Source organism: Zootoca vivipara, chromosome 13, assembly GCF_963506605.1.
Source record: "Zootoca vivipara chromosome 13, rZooViv1.1, whole genome shotgun sequence".
Classification (NCBI taxonomy): domain Eukaryota; kingdom Metazoa; phylum Chordata; class Lepidosauria; order Squamata; family Lacertidae; genus Zootoca; species Zootoca vivipara.
The window spans coordinates 1,406,424-1,428,548 of NC_083288.1; the positions used below are offsets into that span (position 1 = coordinate 1,406,424).

Consider the following 22,125-nt stretch of genomic DNA (forward strand, 5'->3'; position numbering starts at 1 on the left):
CATTGCTGCCTCTGACTGTGGAGGCAGAGCAGAGCCACTGTGGCTAGAAGGAAACAGTGGGGTCACTTAGAGGAGAAGATGGTGAAATGCAAACAGGGGACAGAGAAAGGGGAGAAATCCGCAATGCCTTCTTTGCCTCAGTCTTCTCCAAAAAAGAAAACAATGCCCGACCTGAAGAATATGGAGCCGATCATTCAGCAGGGGAAACGCAGCCCAGAACAAGTAAGGAGGTAGTACAAGAAGACTTGGCTAGTTTAGATGTATTCAAGTCTCCAGGGCCAGATGAACTACATCCAAGAGTATTAAAAGAACTGGCAGAGGTGATTTCAGAACCACTGACAGTAATCTTTGAGAATTCCTGGAGAACAGGCGAAGTCCCAGCAGACTGGAGGAGGGCAAATGTTGTCCCTATATTCAAAAGGGGGAAAAGAGAGGACCCAAACAATCACCGCCCAGTCAGCCTGACATCAATATCAGGAAAGATTCTAGAGCAGATCATTAAGCATTCTGTGAGCACCTAGAAAGGAACACTGTGATCACTAAAAGTCAGCATGGGTTTCTGAAAAATAGGTCATGTCAGACTAAGCCTGGTAGATAAAGGGAATGCTGTGGATGTAGCATATCTTGATTTCAGCAAGGCCTTTAACAAGGTGCCCCATGATATTCTTGTAAAGAAGCTAGTAAAATGTGGGCTAGACAATGCTACCATTCAATGGATTTGTAACTGGCTGGCTGACCGAACCCAAAGGGTGCTCATCAATGGCTCCTCTTCATCCTGGAGAGAAGTGACTAGTGGGGTGCCACAGGGCTCTGTCTTGGGCCCAGTCTTATTCAACATCTTTATCAATGACTTGGATGATGGGCTTGAGGGCATCCTGAGCAAGTTTGCAGATGACACCAAATTGGGAGGGGTGGCTAATACCCCAGAGAACAGGATCATACTTCAAAATGACCTTAACAGATTAGAGAACTGGGCCAAAGCAAACAAGATGAATTTGAACAGGGAGAAATATAAAGTACTACACTTGGGCAAAAAAAAATGAAAGGCACAAATACAGGATGGGTGACACATGGCTTGAGAGCAGTACATGTGAAAAGGATCTAGGAGTCTTGGTAGACCTCAAACTTGACATGAGTCAACAGTGTGATGCAGCAGCTAAGAAAGCCAATGCAATTCTGGGCTGCATCAATAGGAGTATAGCATCTAGATCAAGGGAAGTAATAGTACCACTGTATTCTGCTCTGGTCAGACCTCACCTGGAGTACTGTGTCCAGTTCTGGGCACCACAGTTCAAGAAGGATACTGACAAGCTGGAACGTGTCCAGAGGAGGGCAACCAAATTGGTCAAAGGCCTGGAAATGATGCCTTATGAGAAACGGCTTAGGGAGCTGGGTGTGTTTAGCCTGAAGAAGAGAAGGTTAAGGGCTGATATGATAGCCATGTTCAAATATATAAAAGGATGTCATATAGAGGAGGGTGAAAGGTTGTTTTCTGCTCCAGAGAAGTGGACACGGAGCAATGGATTCAAACTTCAAGAAAGAAGATTCCACCTAAACATTAGGAAGAACTTCCTGACAGCAAGAGCTGTTCATCAGTGGAATTTGCTACCAAGGAGTGTGGTGGAGTCTCCTCCTTTGGAGGTCTTTAAGCAGAGGCTTCACAGACATCTGTCAGGAACAGGGCTGTCTCTAGGCCCGGGTCCAGTGGCGCGGGGCACCAGGCCACCAGGGGCGCCGCGGCGCAGCGGATGCAGCCCCAGGCGCGCCTCTCAGCTGCTCAGCGGCTCCAGGCCGCCTATGCCATGCGCAGGGGCGTCGCAACAGGGGGCGGGTAGCGCCACCTGGCCCAGGGCCGGTCCTACGGCCAGGCTGTGTGGCGCAAGGCGCCGTCCGTCCAGGCAGCAGCCGCCCTGCGCCCGCCCGCCCTGCTGGGAAACGGGGCGGGGGGGGGATCCATCGCACCACGGCGCCAGGTATGCTTTGATGGTGTTTCCTGCTTGGCAGGGGGTTGGACTGGATGGCTCTTGTGGTCTCTTCCAACTGTGATCCTATTATTCTAAGCCATCAACAGCCGTCCAAGTTGGTGGCCATTGCTGCCTGCTGTCTGTGCGAGTTCCACGGTTTAATTATGCACTGTGTGAAGAAGGCCTTATTCCACCAGCAGATATGAAATAGTGTTTCTCCCCCAACTTTCCAGGTGGAAGTCCGGGTGACTTGGAAGACAGAAGAAGCCTTAACTTGCTCATGCCCCTCTCCACTGCTGCTGCTGCTGCTGCTTCCCACCCTGACGCCTGTGTGCGCAGTGCCTTTCCATCTGGTGTGAAAAGTTTCTCCATAGTCCTTGGTGGGCCTGATGTGGGAGGCTGTCCGACTCCTCAGGATCCATTCCGCCCCTCTGCAGCTGTGGCTGTCGTGGCCTCCTAGTTGTGCTGCAGAGCTGCCGCCCCCCCACTCCAGCTACCGGGGGTGGGGTGGTGCTGTGCCTGACACAATGGCCTTCTGGCTGGGGAATTGGGCACACCAACCTGCTCTGGGTTGGCTTATGAACAAAGAGAGGATGTTGTAGCAGATGAACTTATGGGCTGGTCTCTTGCGAAAAGACTTGTTCCTGTCTGAGGATGGGAAGTGGAAAGAGGAAGAAACAGATTATGTTTACTGCCATATTGAAAGAGGAAACTTGACTGATTATTTTTTAAGAAAATTTTGATTGGCTGGTATTAACTTTGTGGATCATCTGTTCCGCCAAGACAATGTGATATATATTCTTTCTTTCTTTTTTAGGATCAAATGAGATTTTATCGTTTAAGTGAGATTGTATGTGCGTGTGTTTTGTCAGCACACAGAGTAATGAGCATCCCCTTTCTAGAGGGATAAAGCAATAACATCAGACAGTCCTCATTAAAATAAAAAATTCCTTCAGTAGCACCTTAAAGACCAACTAAGTTTATATTTTGGTACCAAAATATAAACTTAGTTGGTCTTTAAGGTGCTACTGAGGGAATTTTTTATTTTGCTTCGACTCAGACCAACACGGCTACCTACCTGTAACTCATTAAAATAGTTGCAAATAATCTGAGGGGTGGTTGCCCACCCCTCATTATTTACTGAAAAAAGAAGGGAAGTCTCACCTTGCCAGGATCAGGGCTGCGTAGGAACCCTGCTGGGTTCTCTTGCTGGATGATTTAGTTTTTTCCTTCTGTAAATAAAGGGGTAAATAAATAGTTTATATTCCTCTGGTTATTTCAAAAGTTCAGTTGCAGAAGTGTGCATTTCCCCACAAATGTTAAACTTGGATGATATCAGTGAAGGAGCTTAGGGTCCCTGCCTGTGGTCTCCAAGCATTCTTGGAGACAGACTTGTCACAATCTGTCAAAAGAAATCCGGGGGTCGCTCATTCTCGTCCAAGGGGGGGTGAAGGTGAATCATGCCCTGCGAAGCACCTTCCTTCCTTCCTTCCTTCCTTCCTTCCTTCCTTCCTTCCTTCCTTCCTTCCTTCCTTCCTTCCTTCCTTCCTTCCTTTTTGGTCTTTTCCGTTGCTGAGTCTCTGCTTTTGCCTCTTTACCAGAACAAGTTCCCATGAAGGATCTGCAAGCTTCTTCCTTCCATAGTGAGATTTCTCTGTTGTTGTTGTTTAAAGGATGTTTCCTTACCCAAAGCCCCCATGTTTGGGATTCCTTTTTTGGATGGAGGCTGTGTTAAGAAAATATCATTATCCCAAGTGCTCTTCCCAGAAATGTTCTATTTTCAGAAAATTAAAGTTTATATTGTCACAGAACTGGACAGATTTCTATTGCATTGCACAGATGTCCTCCACGGACACACGGTCTGTGGTGGGCAGAAGATTTCACTGCTGAGCAGTGTCTCACAAGTACAGAGTCCTGTTGGGAGGACAAAAATGCATCTACAGTGACCCTTAGGAACGGGCAGGGGAGGCATCCCACTGATCTAGGCCTAACGCTGAAGGGCAGCTGTTGGCAGATGAGCACCCCCAATTTGCCCTTGTGGGCTTTCAGACATCTGTGCCAATTCCTCACATAATTGGCTTTTTCTGCTATTCCCTGCCCTGCCCTGCCCCACCTGGGTGTTTTTGGTCTTCGGCCTATGCCCAAGCGCCATGCAAATGGTGCTGTCTCCCAATCAGCCCCTCCCTTTCAGGAGACCACTCCTCAGCTAAGTGGCTGTGCCTGTGATGGAGCACCTTCTTGCTTGGGATGAGGCAGAAGAACCTCTACATCCCCTGGGGATCTGCCTCTCTTAAACCAGATGCCTCCCATGGGTTCCTCTCAGAGTAGGAATAGCAGTGATATTTTGCTATCTGGGCACCACGGAGGATGTATCCTGGGGTCCTCAGTGTTGCTTAGCAGCATCCTCACCCCACTCCCAGCTCACAGGGGTTGTTGCATGGTTTGGGAAGGGTGTGGGTGTGCCACTACCCAGGGGATTAGAGAGATGCTGTCACACAATGCCCCTCCTTTTCAAGTAGCTGTGGGTATAGATTTCCCCCCAGACCTTGCCACTTCCTAAGACTCAGGATATTTTGGTTTGGCCCTTGTCTGTTTGTTTTGCTTGCTAGGTGGGTTGGCTGTGCTGTAGTGGCAAATGAGATTGGCACCCAAATGCCCCTGAAGGTGCTAACAATTTTCCCATTTCCTTCGCTTAAAAAAATGATTTTTTTGTCCTGGTGTTCTCATTTGATTTGATTTCCGCCTGTGCCTCTAATGTGTGTTAGAAGCCTTTCCTTAAATTGCACTGAGTATGCACACAGACACACACACCCTACAGACTCCTTCCCAGCCTAGCAGAAACATTTTGCTGGGATGAGAGGGCCTGCAGCAAAGTTTGGGGCATCCACAGCATCTCTGTCATGGGGGGGGGGGAGGCAGGGGGTTTGTTGGAATGTTTGCAGTGCCTGGGCAGCTGAGCCCTGGATTCCCCGGGGAGCTGGCTCTGCACAAAGGAGCGGGATTAAGGTGGCATCATGGCAAATTCCTCTGAATCTATACACACACGGATTCCCTTTTGTGCTTGTGCAAGGCACTGAAATTCTGTATTTTAGTAGTTTTACTACTAAGAAATGTTTGGACAACTATATCTGATTAAAAACAGCATTCAGAATGACTTTGCATGTCCATCTTTCATTTATTGAAGCAGAAGGTTTTCCTCTCCCATAGAAGACTCCATAGTCTTCCTCTGTTTTTAAATGTTACTCTCTCAGAACAGGATGGAGGGGGGGGGGTTGTTCAGCTGCTGCAGCCTTGCTTGCTCGCTCTCTGAGGTAGCCAGAAAGAGGGAACAGGTAGCTGAAGAAGAGTCCCAGCATCCCTGCCCTCTTTCTCCCCCACCCCATACACATAGTTTGGGAAGGAGAGAAGACTAGAGGTGGGAGTTTGGCAGGGCCCTTTCTTTCTCCTGAGGTGGCAGCTATACCAGTTTGGGTCTGGGCTCCCAGTTCCAGCTCTTGCATCCTACCAGATGATGGCTGCATACGGCCCCTTGAAGCACAGCAAAACAATTCCACACAAGTTGCAAGACCACAAGTTGCTGGCTTCAGAGAATGATCTGAATGAGTGTTGTGATGCAATCCCCACTTTGCTGAAGCTAAGCAGGTCTGGTTGGCACCTAGAGGAAGATGCATAGACATGCAAAACAGACAGACCAAAATTCATAGAATCATAGAATTGCACAGTTGGACGGAACACCAAGGGCCATCTAGTCCAACCCCCTGCAATGCAGGAATCTCAACTAAAACAGCTGTGACAGATGGCCATGCAACCTCTGCTTAGAAACCTCCAGTGAAGGAGAGTCCACAACCTCTCAAGGGAGTCCGTTCCACTGCCAAACAGCTCTTACTGTCAAAAAGTTCTTCCTGGTGTTTAGCTGGAATCTCCTTTCTTGAACTTGAAGCCATTGGTTCGAGTCCTACCCTCCAGAGCAGGAGAAAACAAGCTTTGCTCCATCTTCTGTGTGATAGCTCTTAAGATATTTGAAGATAACAATCATAGCTCCTTTCATCCAGGCTACACATACCCAACTCCTTCAACCATTCTTCATAAGGCTTGGCTTCCAGACCCTTGATCATCTTGGTTTCCCTTCTCTGCACATGTTCCAGCTTGTAATATCCTCCTTACATTGCTGGTTCAAGTCACTTTCACTCGCTAGAATAAACACATAGTTTTAATAACCTGGATGAGGATTCTCATGAGCCTGCCTTTTAAAGACCAGCAACCTGAGACTAGAGGCACAGAATTCTTGCTCCTTTCAATGGAAAGGCCCTCCTCGACAGTGTTTGCTGCTGCTGAAAGGGCTTTGGTTCGGGGTGAACCCCTTGGGAAAGCTGCTGACCCAGAACTTCTGTGAGGTTCTGGCAAGGAGCAGTGCCAACATGCTGATGGGCTGACTTGCGGGCAGGCGGGCGGGCTGAGGCCTCTGCATAATGGCTCCAAATTGTGGAGTGGAGCCCTCACTATTGAAGTGAAAGGCAATGGGTGGGGTCTGCTGGATGGAGTGGCTGCTGCCTCAGCACCCCTCGAAAGTCCGGGCTGTGCTCAGGCAAACACATAAATAGCCGTGCCTGCTTCCCCTGCCTGCCTGCCTGCCTGTCAGAGTTTCCAACAGCATCTGGGAAAGGAGGTATGAATGTGTCCTCGCTAGACACCCACATGGTTACCCTGGAGTCCTTTGCATGGCGCTTCCCTCCCTCCCTCCCTCCCTCCCTCCAGCAAAAGCTTTTGAATGTCATGCTTGTGGAAATTCTGCAGGGTACATATAAGTGCTTTATTTAAGCCTTTGATCCACAGCCAAAAAAAGGGGTAGATGAGACCTAAAGACGGTAAGTTGTCTGTACAGTAATGGCACCTGTCTTTGTACCAGCAACAGCAGTGAGGGAAGGCCAAATAATTCTTAGGAGGGTGGAGAACTGGAACACCAGGCAGTGGAATTCCAAGACGGCAATGAAACCTGAAGGAAGCTGCGCTTGAGGTGGTGTCTTGAACTACAACTCCCTCTGGGTCAGTGGGTGGGCAGAGTGCTGAGAGGAATCTTACCGCAGAGTTGGTGGGTTGATGGTGGAAACAGCTGGAGATTGCGAGTCTCCTTGTGCAGATGATGGTCTCTTCATTCTCATGCTCTCTGGCAAAGTCAGAGAGCCTGGCAGAAATCTTTGGCAGAGAGGATTTCCCTCCTTGGAGCAATAACCATCTCTAACCTGCGCGGGGGCGGGGCAGGGTTTGATTGCAGACACCATGACTGAACAACAGACCCCAATGGAGGAGATGACTGCTGCGGAGAGTCCAGAGGAAATGGGGCCAAATTACAAGGTATGGCAAGTGGTGATTTCATTCCTTCCATGTCCCACAAAGCCCCTGAAGATTTTATACTGCTACAAGTTTGGGAGGTCAGTCTGGATGATGCCCTGAGCCCCTTCCCACTCTTGGGGCCCTGTACCCAGTGAGGGTAGAAATAAAGGGTTATATTGCTGAGCTGTTCAGACAAGCTGTTCAGACAAGTTCAGAGAAGCTTAACTGGCTACTTAAGTGTCCTCATTGGCATTCCCCCCAAAAGAGCTAGGTTGCAAGGGCAACAACTAGATGATGGGGCCCTCCAGGCAGATGTGGGGCCCTTTCCTCTGCCCCCTCACCAAACTGTTAAGTAAGAGAACAATAGCCGGGAGGGAGGGAGGGTTTTGAGCTGAAAACTGGCTGGAAGCCAGAGACCCAGAGACCTGCTTGCTCTGGGCTAGATCACAAAGTCTGACTTGACTAATGGAGAAACCAAGATCTTTGGGGGTTTTAATGCTGTGAGCCCCTCCATTTATGCTCATGTTGTAAATAATGTGTAAATAATGTCATATAGCCTTAAGACTCCAGGGTCTCCATTGACCTTCATTCCAAGGAATGCAACCTAGGTAAGCGCCTGGAACTCCTGGATTCTCTCACTGCTCAGAGATTGAATAGGGGGCATGTAACAATACATGGTAGGGACGCGGGTGGCGCTGTGGGTTAAACCACAGAGTATAGGGCTTGCCAATCAGAAGGTCGGTGGTTCGAATCCCTGTGACAGGGTGAGCTCCCGTTCCTCGGTCCCAGCTCCTGCCAACCTAGCAGTTTGAAAGCACCAAGTGCAAGTAAATAAATAGGTACCGCTCCGGCGGGAAGGTAAACAGCGTTTACATGTGCTGCTCTGGTTCATCAGAAGCGGCTTAATCATGCTGGCCACATGACCCAGAAGCTGTACGCCGGCTCCCTTGGACAGTAAAGCGAGATGAGCACCGTAACCCCAGAGTCGTCCACGACTGGACCTACTTTAACAATACACGGTGCACGTTTTACTAGAAACAGATTTTTTTTCAAAGCTGGTTGTTCTACATTTAGACAGGAGATGGCACTCTTGACTTCTCCAACAAAGCTTTTGCTTGCCAAGAGCAAGTCTGAGCACAGCCCAACCTTCATGTACCAGCAAACATACAAGGAGTGATGTGATTATCTTTCCATAGCATGTAGTTTGCTGGCATAGTGTTGGGGTGGTTGTCCCAGGAGCAAAATCTGTAAGGGTGTAAAAACATTGACTCTACAACACTTAGCACTCAGACTGGAATTGGGCTTGCTGGGCAATCGGCTCCTCCCACACTTTGACCGGCAGCCTTGCTTTCCCAATCCTGGGGACTAGTTGGGTCTCGCGCAGGACTCGCTGCCCAAGCGACACCTCTTGGTGAGCTGGATCAGGGCAGGTGGCGGAGCAGCACACTTGCCTCCCATGATGACCTGGTCCGTACCGCTGTGCTTGCAACTTCTCACCAGGGTTGCCATTTCTGCATATCACTAGGCTAGGATGTGCCTTGCTAGCCATGGCTCTTTCAGCCAGGGTGGCAACTTGAATAAAAGATGGGGGGCAGGTAAGCCCCACCCCCATAATGATCACATGATGCAGTGCACACACACCATTTGAAAGGCAATGCCCATCCACTTTGGGGGGCAGCCCCTCAAATATTTTAGGGAGGGCAAAGACCCCTTGGCCCCTAGGAGTTGACTCCTATGCCTGCAGCTGGCAGTCACACACACCTCCTCAACCCTCCTCTTGCACCCAGTGAGGACTCGAGGGCATTGTGCTCGTCTAGGGCAGGGTATGGGTGCTCACAGGTGCATCCCTTCCTCAGGCCCCTCCCTGCTTCCCAAGCACTGGGCTCCCCATAGGCCCATAGCTTCTCCCCACCACATACACTTTCCCCAGCCTCTTCTTTCCTGCCCAACAACAGCCAGCTGTGGTGGGAGGTGTTTGCATGCATGTGCTGTGCATGTGTGCAAAGACAGCCAAGGGTTTCTGCACCAACGTAACTGGTTGTCTGTATAAACTTTCTAGTGGTTTATACTAGACCACCTTCTGCTCCTTTTCTTCTTCTTCTTCTTCAAGAGTTTCCTGCTTGGCAGGGGGTTGGACTGGATGGCCCTTGTGGTCTCTTCCAACTCTATGATTCTAAGAGTTTGGATACCTAAATTAAACTGCCTTCCCTCTTGAGCCTGTGGCATTGCTCCCTATCTCTGGAAATCTCAGGGCCTGGGATGGATGCTCCTGACCACTCTTGTACTTGAGGCAGCTGCCTCACTGTGTCTAATGGTTGGGCCGACTGCTGAAGAGTCTCCTGTATTCAGATATGCACAGCCAGCCAGCGCCAAGCCTGTTGGGGATGAATGTTCTTGTAGTGGCATCAGGGCTGCCAGTCTGGGCTGGGCTGCCTTGCTGGGCCTGGTGATGATGGTTGCCTTCATCCAGTGATGGCCCGAGACCTAAGAGTGGCCCCTGGTGAATGGTGATGTCATGGCAGGAGGCCCAGGAAACAGAGGTTACTTGGGAGAGGGGAGTGAAGGAAGGCAGGGACCCCCTCCCAATTTGCAGCCAGCTCCTGCCAAGCTGAAGCCTGCAAGCTGTATGCACAGTCTTCTTCATATTTTTTCTTATTGATAAAGGTGCTCTCACTCACCCACCCTGAGAATCCAGCCCTCCAGCTGGAGGCAAACCCAGAGGCTTCCAATCAGACCTGGAGACCTGGCAATCATATCTTCAAGACCTTGTCATCTTTCAATGAGCTGGCCATCACTTGCTACATATTTGAACTATTACTTTCCACACACCTCTCCTTCACTTCCACCTCTTTTCTGGAAGGCTTTTGTTATAAGAATTCTAAGGTCTCAAATATAAATTAAATGCTCATAAATTTACAAAGCAAACACATACATACCATATGTCAGAGAGAGCAATCCTAAAGTCATTTTGACTTTTCCAAATGGGAAATTCCCCCCATTGTCTTTTGCTTACAAATCCTGTCTTAAGGACGCATATATGTGTATGAATAGGGTGAGCCTGTGACCTGCATTCAGGAACTTCCATCATGAAAGAATGGCCAGGCTGCCCAGGGAATGCAATCAGTGACAATTATTAGGTATCCTGGCAGACAGGATTTGTGCTGTAGACCACCTCCTTCTGTGATGTATGTACGGTATGGTGTTTTAGGGCGGATCTTGAGCTACAGGGTGGGCAGTTTCAAAAGTCTGTAGAAGAGCTTGCCCACCATTGTTCAGGGTTCTCTCCTCCCTCCTGTGCGTGGGGAGTGGAGACTCTGTTGCAACAGTTAATCAAGACCAGGCTTACTAGCCACTTTGCTTCTCTTATCTACTCTGGTTGGCCTCTGTTATTTTCTCCAACCGATAGGGAACCCACTTGGATATCCCATAACGGAAAAGGAGCAGTTTTTTCTTATAAAACTTTCATTAACAAAAGTTTTTCTGCACCTTTCTTGGGCCCCTTGTTAGAAGCTACTTTTTGAACACTGTCCGTCCCTGAATAAAGTCTTTCCAATTTCCTCACAATTCTTTCTTAATTGTGGTGTAGTGCAGTGGTTAGAGTGCTGGACCAGGACCCGTGAGACCAGGGTTCAATTCCCTACTCAGCCAGGCTCACGGGGTATCCTTGGTGGCTACTCACTGCTTCTCTCAGCCTAGCCTATCTCACACTTGTGGGGATTAAAGGAGGAGTGGGAAAACTATGCATGCCCCCTCAGGCTCCATGGAGGAAAGGTGGAATACAAATGAAAAATAAGAGTTGCTGGAAGCTGCAAACATATTCAGAGAGTCTTCGTTTTGTGGCCTTCCCTCCTCCACACAGAGAGAAACAGCTCTGTCTGTCCTAAAGGTGTCTGTGTCACCTTTGGTGGAGAGTGTCTCAATCTGGGAATGCTTCTTTCTCCCCCTGCAACCATGCTGGCTCATAGCTTCTCTCTCAAAACTGTTTCTCCATCAGTACATGCTCCTTTTTGATAGCTGTTGGGCCTCTTGGCTTCTGTGCCCTCATCTAGGTCACCCTCTACGAGATGGAGAATTTCCAGGGCAGGAAATGTGAGCTCACAGACGAGAACCCCAACGTGACGGAGAAAGAGTTGGACAAAGTGGGCTCCATCCAGGTGGAGGCTGGCCCGTGAGTACCCAGCATGGGAGAGAGCAGCGAGCCACACCGGGGAACTGTCTGCGCTCCTGAGGACTAGAAGCACATGTCTTGAAATCTGAGCATTCTCAAGGAAAGCTAGTTTTAAAAAGCACCAAATTTTGATCTGGGTTTTATCCCAGAAGCTTTTGTGAGGAGTAAAAGTAGTTTGAGAGGTATATAATGCCCCTAGTTGCCCCTTGAAGGCACCTTTTTTTCTAGTGCCTGGACTGCTGGCAAAGTTCTGGTCAGGAAAGGCCCAGGGGCTGCAAAGCTGCAGGGAGCTCCCTGAAGCCTCCTTCAGCTCTGTGCAGCCAATTACAGGCAGAGCTGTGTGTCCTTTAAAAAAAGTTTTAAATGTTGTGCCCAGGTGATCCCAAGGGGAACAAGCAGAGCAAGAGGAGAATTGGCTAAGAGGCTGAGCTACAAATCAGGGAATTGCTCCCGTCACAAACTCACTTCCAGAATCATAGAATTGTAGAGTTGGAAGCAGTGCTATTTTTCTAGAAAAATAGGTGCCAGAACTCATCATAAACACCTCCTTTGTTCTCTTATAATAATGGCAATGGTGCCCTCTCTGAATATGCCGGAATTGAGTTCTGTTGAGTTCCAGCTGCAAAAATCCCTGGTTGGAAGGGACCCAAAGGGTCATCTAGCCCAACCCCTGGGCAGTAAGTAGCCAGGCCCCTCAGCCTTCCCATCTGAGTTATGGGGATAAAAATGGTGCTGATTATGATAACTGCTGTTTTTAAAACTGTGCTTTTCTTTATTGACAATCAGCACAGCTTCTAGAGGTCTTGTTCTGGCTATAGAATCATAGAGTCATAGAGTTGGAAGGGACCACAAGCCATTCCAACCCCCTGCCAAGCAGGAAACACCATCAAAGCATTCCTAACAGATGGCTGTCAAGCCTCCGCTTAAAGACCTCCAAAGAAGGAGACTCCACCACACTCCTTGGCAGCAAGTTCCACTGTCGAACAGCTCTTACTGTCAGGAAGTTCTTCCTAATGTTTAGTTGTCCACAGGCTTCTATAGACCAACATCAGACCAATGGTTCAGGTTGAAGGGATTACCTGGGGCTGCTAAGAGGCAGCAGAGGGGGCTGGAGGGATAAAGCCTGGATGTCACATGCAGGAGACGTTTGAGAAGAATGGAAAAGCAAAGTCCATTTCAGCAACGTCCCAGATGGCTAAAGACTGACAGCTATCTCCACTGACCCCTATGGGACCCAGGCTGGCTTTTTGAAACCCCTCCTCTCCTGTGAAGGGCTGTTGTCCACAGCAGAAGACAGGGGGGGGCTCTTCAGTGGGTGCACAGGGCCAGCAGCATTACTGAGCACTCTTTCTCTGTGCGACCTATGTTAGGCTCTTGCAGAAAAACCAAGAGTCTTGTGGCGCAGCCCCCTTCCCAGGGCTCCCTATCCATAGAAAGCATTATGCTTTGCACAACCCACTAAGGAAGACAACAACAACAACAACAACAACAACAACAACAACAACAACAACAACAACAACAACAACAACAACAACAACAACAACTCAAAACAGAAACAATTAATTTTACATATTCCCAAAATCCAGTTAAAACTATATAGTTTAACAAAACCGATGAACTTGATCCACTCCAGGCCCAAACTCTGATAGTCTTTTAAACCTCCAGCAGCCCCCAGCCTCCCCCCTTCCCTCTTTGCACCCCTAAGGTAATCCCACTGCCCCCAGGGCAGCCCTCTTTCATCAAATGCATGGAGTTGCAGGTACATATTTGCATGGCTGGGGCTAGGTCAGAGGGAAATTAATACATAAAAGTTAGAGGGAGTGTTACAGGGGCCATTCACATGTTGATAACACAGACATTCTAGCAATGGGTAGCAAATTAACTGTTGCTGGCAAGGAAAAAATAGATATAAAGGAATAATTTCCTGGATGCCAACATCCAGGTTTGGGGCATGTATTCTTTGATGAGACAAACCCAGCAGAGATTTAAAATCACAAAATATACAGCAAAGTAAAGTGTGGAAATATAGGCTGTTAGACCTTTAAAATATGCCCTTCTAATTTCCTTTCAAAGTTCCCCTCTTCCCCAGCACAGAAAAAGACCACATGTTTAGTAAGTTTAAAATGTTTTAGTTACAGGTAGGTAGCCGTGTTGGTCTGATGTAGTCGAAACAAAATAAAAAAATTCCTTCCAGCAGCACCTTAAAGACCAACTAAGTTTTTTATCGTCAACAGCTATCAGTCAGTCAATCACCCATTTCCACCACCCTTCTGAGTGATACCCCGCCACACCCTTTCTCTACATATAAGCATCTGGGGACTTCTATTTCAGTGTATCTGAAGAAGTGTGCATGCACACGAAAGCTCATACCAAAATAAAAAACTTAGTTGGTCTTTAAGGTGCTGCTGGAAGGAATTTTTTTATTTTGTTAAAAATGGTTTATTTACAAACTTCCTAAAGGTCACATTTATTGCTTTTCCATACATTATTCAGAAAATGTTGCACAGGAATTCAATATTGGCTTGTGATAGCCATGTGGTCTGAATTTGGAGCAACCAGTCTTTACATGACAAGCTTCTCAGGTTGACTGAGGAACAACAATAGGCTTGATTCCTCCCACAGGTGGCTCGGGTTTGAGCGTCAGGCATTCAGTGGGGAGCAGTTTGTGTTGGAGAAGGGCGACTACCCTCACTGGGACTCCTGGTCAAACAGCCACTGCAGCGACAGCCTCCTCTCCATCCGCCCCCTGCTGATCGTAAGTCATCCAGGGAGTCACAGATATTTGCCCATGACAAAGCAGTGGCCATGGACTGTTATTGTCGTGACCTACATTGGGGGAGGGCACCCCAGTGCCTTGGGCAGCCCTTGTATGCCAGTTCATGCTCCCTTTATCAATGCACTGGGGTGAGCATGGATTGGCATATCCTGTGTTCAGGATATTTATCCTTCTAGCCCCATGCTGTCCACTCTGATTGGCAACAGCTCTCCAGGAGCTCAGGCAGAGAGAGAGCTTCCTTCTCATCACCTGCTAACTGGCGAGACCAGGGCCTTCTGCATGCATAGCAAGTGTCCTAGTACATAGCAAGTGCCCCTCTTCACTGTGAATATGTGGTTGCAGGGGGAGAGGGTTCAGGGACCCATTCAGTCATCCCCACTCCACACCAGCTCCCATCACTTGTTCCCATTGCAGGACAGTGCAGACCACAAGATTCACCTCTTTGAAAACACCAGCTATGGGGGCAGGAAGATGGAGATCGTGGAGGACGACGTCCCCAGCTTGTGGGCTCATGGCTTCCAGGACCGTGTGGCCAGCATTAAGGCCCTGAATGGAATGTAAGTAGGGAGCGGGGGGGGGGGAATCCTGTAGCCCCATGCCAGAGGTGGAGGAGGTGCCTCTGCTTCAGAAGGGGGCTTCTTTTCATAGTTGCTTCTCTTGGGAGAGCAAATCCCTGAACCAGCTTCCTTAGAATTAGTATATAATGCCCTTAACAATTTGGGAGCAGCTTGCCCCATATCTTTTCCCCTATGACCACTGCAATTGGCAGATCTGGCATTCTTGCAGGGGCTCCATAATATCTATTTCACATTTGTAGGAAATGGATATTTTAGTGTGGCAGCACCTCACTCTGGAACTCCCTGCCTATTGACATCTGTACTTTCTTTTTAGCACCTGGGGCAGTTCTACACTCAGGGTTTTTAACCTTAAGGAAGGGCTAAGAAATGGTTTTGACAGCCATATGGACACATTATGTCCTAATGAGTTGTTGAAAGGTGACATCAGAGGGCGCTGCCGATGGCATCAGCAGTAGGAAGACAGCCGCTTTGACAAATAAAAGATTTAAAAACTGTGACATTTTAGAACGCCCTGCTAAAAACATTTTTGTTTAGCCAAACCTACCCAGATGAAAAACCTACCCAGATGAAAAAGGGACCCAGGTGGCGCTGTGGTTAAACCACTGAGCCTAGGGCTTGCTGATCAGAAGGTCGGCGGTTCGAATCCCTGTGATGGGGTAAGCCCCCGTTGCTTGGTCCCAGCTCCTGCCAACCTAGCAGTTCGAAAGCACGTCAAAAATGCAAGTAGATAAATAGGAACCGCTACAGGAAGGTAAACGGCGTTTCCATGTGCTGCTCTGGTTTGCCAGAAGCGGCTTTGTCATGCTGGCCACATGACCTGGAAGCTATACGCCGGCTCCCTCGGCCAGTAATGTGAGATGAGCGCGCAACCCCAGAGTCGGTCACGACTGGACCTAATGGTCAGGGGTCCCTTTACCTTTACCCAGATGAAAGTTGGTGCAAGTTTTAATCCGCTTTAAGCCTTTAACCTTTTGAAAGTCTTAAATTGTTATTAATTCTTCTTATAGACAATTTTATTGTATTATCTTTGTTGTAAACCACTTTGAGGGTTTTCTTTTTTTACGATCAAGTGGAATATAAATTGTATGGAATAAATAATGATGGAACTCACTGAAGGTAATCCAACCGATGTTGGCTCATTCTGGCATGTGGGCATATCTCCCCCCCCCCAAGAAAAAGATGAAAATAACAGGTAGGAGGCACAGAAACCCCAAAAATGCAGGAAGGAGGAGCTGATTCTCCAAAGTGCTGGCTCAAACACATTTTGGAACAGACTTTCCTTCAGGAGCAACCTTCAACTTCCTGAGCCATTTTCACATTTCTGAAGCAACACCCGTGTCTCATTATAGATCTTTGTAAGCTGTTCTGATAGTCTTTTCCAGCTGAAGAATTTGGGGTGATGGCAGTAAAAATGCTTCAAATATGAATGTACATAATGTAATGCATAGTTGGCTCTAGGAGGGACAATGGCCAGTGAGAAAGATCTATTAACAATCATTCTTATAACCAGAGTGGGTGGGCCAGCTGGGGGTGCTTGGAGATCTTTTGGCAATATTTTGGTCTTATTTATTTTATTAATTAGATGTCCAATACAAATGCTCTCTAGGTGCTGCATAAAATTAGATTATACTCTAAAACAGTAAAAATGCAAAGTAGTAATATACAAGGTCTGAGCAAATAAAATGGATTGGTCTCTGGTATCTTTCCCTGGGGAAAGCATTCCACAAAACAGGGAATTAAAAAGTGACATGAACAATGAGCAATGAAAAGAGAGCTGGATTCAAATTCTGAATAAACATTAGGAAGAACTTTCTGACAGTAAGTCAGTGGGGCAAATCACCTCAGAAGGTGATGAACTCTCCTTCACGGGAGGTTTTAAGCAGAGGTTGGATGGCCATCTGCCAGGGATTCTTAAATTGTGATTCCTGCATTACAGGGATTTGGCTTATAGGACCATTGGGGTCCCTTGCAACCCTACAACTCCATGTTTCTGTGAGTCTATAAGTTGAAAACTAACAAGCAGCAGAAGTGGCCATAAAATGCCCAGGAAAGCATCTTGAAAGACTATTTGACCAGTACTGAGATGTAGTTCACCCAGAGGACACTGATGGGTGAGCGATCTATAAATGAATGAATTACTTTGTAGCATTTATATCCTGCTTTTTTCCAGTCAGGTGGCCTTTGTGGTGGCTTAAATGAACTAAAAATGACCCACAAAAGCATAGTAAGCAAATTAATTAGGGCCTGCATCACAAACAAATCTCAGAGACCTGGAACGTGTTGCTCAAAACTGAAGGATATGCAAGCATAATCAAGGATTGGGTTTTAAAATAAATAGAGTTTGAGGATGTCCTTAAAATCATGCCGCCCTGCCTCCCAATACAAATAGCAACCCACAGGAAGGGGGCAGAGGGCAGGCTCCAATCCATTTTAGATTATTGTAACCAGAGTTTGGGAAGTTCATTTTTGAAAGGAACTAATACTAGATCATGTTTGACATGCCCCAAAAGAAAGTAATTCCAGTTCATGTTTGTCCCTTTACAAAGCAAAGTGATTCAGCTCCCAATTTAGTTCAAGTTGTTGGGCATCCATCTTTCTCGAGAAAAAATGGAGTTCATGTACCGTAATGCTTCTGAATACCAGTTGCTAGAAGCTCCTGGTTGTGGGCTTCTCCCCTTTAGTGCATCTATGTGGCCACTGTGAGACTAGGATGCTGTACCAGGTGGCTCTCTTTGGTCTGATCCAGCAGGCTCTGCTGATGTTGTTAAATTTATCTAAATGATCCTCTGGGGCGGGAAGGAATTCAGCATTCAGAATGTCAGTAGCTACTGTGCTGAAGTATGACATATACAGTACTTCAGAAGACATTGAACCACATAGACAGTGGAACGTGACTCAATGAGTTCATTTCCCTCAACAATTATGAACTTAGAGAGTAAAAAAAGTGTGTAAGGAAATGAAATTGAAAATGAACTAGAAACAAACCTAGTTCAGTTCAACCAGAAATCATGGGAATTACTTTTATGCATAGTGCAGAGATTTTTGAACTAATTCTGTGAACTATGTTAAAGTTTGTTCTAACACACATTCTGCCTGAATTTGCCTTTGAACGACACCTGGAAATTAAAACTGATACAAGATGATCTTATCTTCCTGGTACTTGTGCTGACATCTAATTAATTTCAGGACCCAATTCAAGATGTTGCTAACTCCCTATTAAGGGAAAGCATTCTTTCTCCAAGCTAGTGCCCAACAGACATTGCTGGACTCCATTCATGGGTGTAGCTGGGGGCGGGGAGGGGCGCTGCCCCCCCAGATCAGGTTTACCTTGGGAGACCTTTGGCCCAGGTTCTTCCACCAGGAGAAGTACATTTTGTTGGGATACAGGAGAAGCCCTTTTAAGCTGTAATACCCTGATTGTGGAACTACTTCCCAAAAGAGGCTTCATATATATATCCTTTTCATATATTACACCAAACTTTTTCTACTTCAATACCTAACCTACCATATAGCTCTGTTTTGTTGAATCTTATTTTCATTTTGTAAATTGTCTTCGGAGAGGAACTTTTGAGAGCCTAAAGGCCGTATATGTAAGTTCTGGCTTCAATGAGTAGTTTGGATCTTTGGAAATAAGTTGTTACTGTGGCGAGCTGTGTTGGGAAGGATGCCAGGCTGAGCCTATCCTGACAGGCCCTCCTTCTCTTGCCCCTCTGTCTCTATAGATGGGTGGGGTATGAGTATCCCGGGTACCGTGGCCGCCAGTACGTCTTTGAGAAGGGTGAGTACTGCCACTGGAATGAATGGGAGGCGAGCCAACCTTTGATCCAGTCAGTGCGGCGCGTCCGGGACCAGCAATGGCACAAAAGAGGCTGCTTTGAGGAGAGCTAAAATGATAACAAATCACATTCATCAAGGAGAAGAAACAGAAATGAGACCCCCCCCCTGAAGTGCTGGCAAAAGGCCAGGTTTTGCTGTCTAAATAACTACAAAGCCTAATGTTCTCAATAAAGTTCTGAGCCTCCAAGGCTTCTGCTCTTTGCTGTGCCTCCTCTCGATTTGTCACTTGATGGCAGAACTTTGCATGCACCAGGTCCCCTGTCAGTCCCCCAATGCTATAGTTGAAAAGGACCTCAGGTGATCACAGGGCTGGGGATGGCCACAGAGAGTGGACACTGGGACGGGCCAAGTGAACCAATGATCTGGCACACTATAAGGCAGCTTTGAATGTTCCTATGGCTTGTTCACTGGGAGCAAAGGTGGTTCCTGCCAAATCCTTAGGAAAGGTCACCATCAAGACACAAGTGATCTTAAAACACATGGGGAAATCAAAAAGTCTTCACCTAGTGCCAAAAAAGACCATAATGCAAGGCTGCCAGTAGTTAGCACTGTTCATCCAGTCTTGCCCTTGCACTCACATCAGCCCAAGCTCCATCCATCATGTCTCTTAGGAGGTTTTTTTATCACACACACACACACACACACACACCCAAGGATATGCAAAAGTTCATACCCAATACATAGTATATTTTTATAATTCACTGAAATAAAAGAAATGCTTAATCTAGAATGGAATGGAGGCGGAAAAAAGGGGGAATGGGAAATAAAGGTCTGGAGGTGGTCTGACCTCCAGAATTAAGATTCTCATAGAGGTGGGGTCAAAATGCCACACCCAAAATCTCCTGAGCCCACCAAGTCTGGGAGCCCACCAAGATGCTGAAGGCCATAAACTATGAGTGGCACAAGAGCGCTCAGTTTGAGTCATCAGGGGCCCCCAGGCTTTGAGCTGGGCCAGCTGTGGAGGGTGCCAATGGGCATGCCATTATGGAGCAGGTGAAGCCCCTGGCTCATTGGTGGAGGACCACCTTCATATTCCGATGGCCCTAGAGTCAACATTCAGATAAAGTTTGGTAAAGAAATTTCAGGTGACATGATAGAAGTTTACAAAATGCTGCATGGCATGAGAGTGGACAGAGAAAGGTTTTTCTCTCCTGACACTAGAACTTGGGGACATCCAATGAAGCTGCGTGTCAGGAGAGTCTGGACGGATAAAAGAAAGCCCTTCAAGCAGCGCATAGTTTTCTTTCGATAAATTGTGGAACTCCCTCCCACAGCAGGCAGGGGTGGCCACCAACGGGGATGGCTCCACGGTCAGAGCCAGTGATGCTTCTGAAGGCCAGTTACTGGAGACCCCAGGAGGGGAGCATCCTGCAACCAGGGATGGAGCGAGCCACCCATGGGGGTGGGGTGAGCCAAGGGAAGGTGCGCTCCGTGGAGCCTCTCGGCAACCTCCCCCTCAGGTGTAGGGGGCTGAGGTGGTGGGCAGATGCAAGCCCCACGCTGCTCGGAGAAGCAGGGCAGAGCTTGCAGGCAGTCCACCCGCTGCCCCCCCCCCTCAGGCACGCTGCAGGCCCTGTGGTGTGACACCTCACCTAGTGGCATAAGAAGCGGGGTGGGGGTGGGAATTATTTTTTCAACAAAAAGTGCCGGGCGGCCTTTTTAATAATAATAATAATAAAACCACACACACATTTTTGTGTGACATTTTTGCCATTTTGTCACACACACCCCATCAGTGATGACACCCAGGGTGGTCCACACCCACCACACACCCCACTCCTATGTCACTGCCTGCCACAGGGAAGGGAAGATGGCATGCTGGGCAGCTGCTGCTCCTGGCTGCCCTCCCTCACCCCTTAGCCTTCCTGGCAGTTGGGCGCTGCGCCTGGGCTGGCGAAAGAGCCTGCACACACACACACCCGAGTGCCCTGATCCCGCTTGGTCGTGAAGCACTGGCTCTGCCTCTCGCGGACCTCACTCAGGGTTGGAGCTGGGAAGGTCCACCAGCCTCGGCCCCTGACGCTGCCCTGCCCACCTCACTGCCCACGCCCACGCCTCTCTGTGCACCAGGAGAGAGTCGCCAACTTCAAAGACTGCCTACTCCGGAGTCACTTCTCTCTCTCTCTCTCTCTCTCTCTCTCTCTCTCTCTCTCTCTCTCTCTCTCTCTCTCTCTCTCACACACACACACACACACACACACACACACACACACACACAGAGAGAGAGAGAGAGAGAGAGAGAGAGAGAGAGAGAGAGAGAGACCCTCCCTCCCTCAAGGGTGCCAACTTGATTAAAATATTGGGGGGGGGAAGCACCACCACCTTCAACCAGAAGGTGGAGCACATGCACACTATTTGAATGGCAATGCGGGGGGGGGGGGACGGACGGGACTGACCTCCTCAAAAAAATTTGGGGGGGGGGCGAAGGAACCTTGGCCCCAAGGGGTTGTCTCCCATGCCCTCCTCCCTTTTAAAGTGGGGTACTTATGCATGCAGGGACCCGGAATGTAACCTGTGTGTAAGTGAGGAAATGCCTATATACTATAATCTAACTTGGTGTTCTCTCTCTGCTTTGGCCTCCTTCAATCAGCCCCTGCCAACATGGCTGGGTGGGCTGAGTCTGCTGAGAATTGAAGTGCCACAGGAGGCGGCCACCAGGTGTTTGAAGGGTGTTCTGGGTCTTGGGGCTCTGCTGATCCAGCAAAGAAGCTTCTCATTCTAGCAGCCAGGTTCAAACCTGTTGTGTTCGGGGTCCACCTTCCTCTACCTTCTCCCCCCTGGAGCGTGTGCAATCTAAATTTCTTAGAGCTCTCCTACATGTCCCCATAGGTGTCTCAAACACATGGGGATGATGAAGAGTGGAGGCTTTCATCTGCCTATCATCAATTTACAAATGGCTGACTTTAAATCTGCTCCCCTGAGGAATAGTCCCATTGATCCAGCTGATAGCAGTCCTGAACACTCTCCAGAAAATGGGTTTTGCTCCCCAAGCCCTTCTAATAATGGGGTTGAACCAAGCAAAAGCCACAGTCAGACAAAGAATTATAGACATTGAGAGACAACAGGACTGCTCAAGATCCCCCAAATACAAAATTGGAGAAACTGGGAGATATATAGCCGCTCCGGCAGCTTACCTCTTCTTTCTCTTAGCCAAAATGGCAAGAAGGGCTTTCACACTTGCCAGAAGCTCGCCCCTGCCCACGCCTGTCCTGGAAGGATCTTACAAAAAAGTCCCCTATGCTCAAACCAGGCGTGGTGTTTGATTGGCATAGTCGCCACCGTTTAGCCTCTTCCTCCTGTCACCATCACCGGGAGTCTTGGCTTCACGACATGATTCGGCCCGTGGGCCTTAGTTTGCCGACCCCTGGTCAAAGTGATGGAAATCTATAGGAACAGGAGACCCTCACCCCCAGCTCCTCAAATTGATTAAATCTGCCACATTGCTGACAAATAGGCTCAGAAGCTTTTGTG

General features: G+C 48.2%; 2 protein-coding genes across 4 annotated transcripts in view; both read left to right on the forward strand.

Moving 5' to 3' along the window:
• The window catches only part of KIAA1671 (KIAA1671 ortholog), a 52,049-nt gene extending 46,930 nt beyond the window's left edge, over positions 1–5,119 (forward strand). For all 3 annotated transcript variants that reach the window (XM_060282108.1, XM_060282107.1, XM_060282109.1), the window contains exon 8: positions 2,198–5,119. The gene's annotated coding sequence lies outside the window, so the exon portion shown is untranslated. The remainder of the gene's footprint in view (positions 1–2,197) is intronic.
• A 1,587-nt stretch (positions 5,120–6,706) lies between these two features.
• On the forward strand, positions 6,707–20,166 carry LOC118095301 (beta-crystallin B3). Its single transcript, XM_035136436.2, has 5 exons — positions 6,707–7,316; positions 11,345–11,463; positions 14,086–14,218; positions 14,654–14,796; positions 18,540–20,166. Exons 1-5 carry the CDS (start codon positions 7,242–7,244, stop codon positions 18,703–18,705), a joined length of 636 nt encoding a protein of 211 aa, XP_034992327.1. The 5' UTR covers positions 6,707–7,241; the 3' UTR covers positions 18,706–20,166.
• The last annotated feature ends 1,959 nt before the right edge of the window (positions 20,167–22,125 follow it).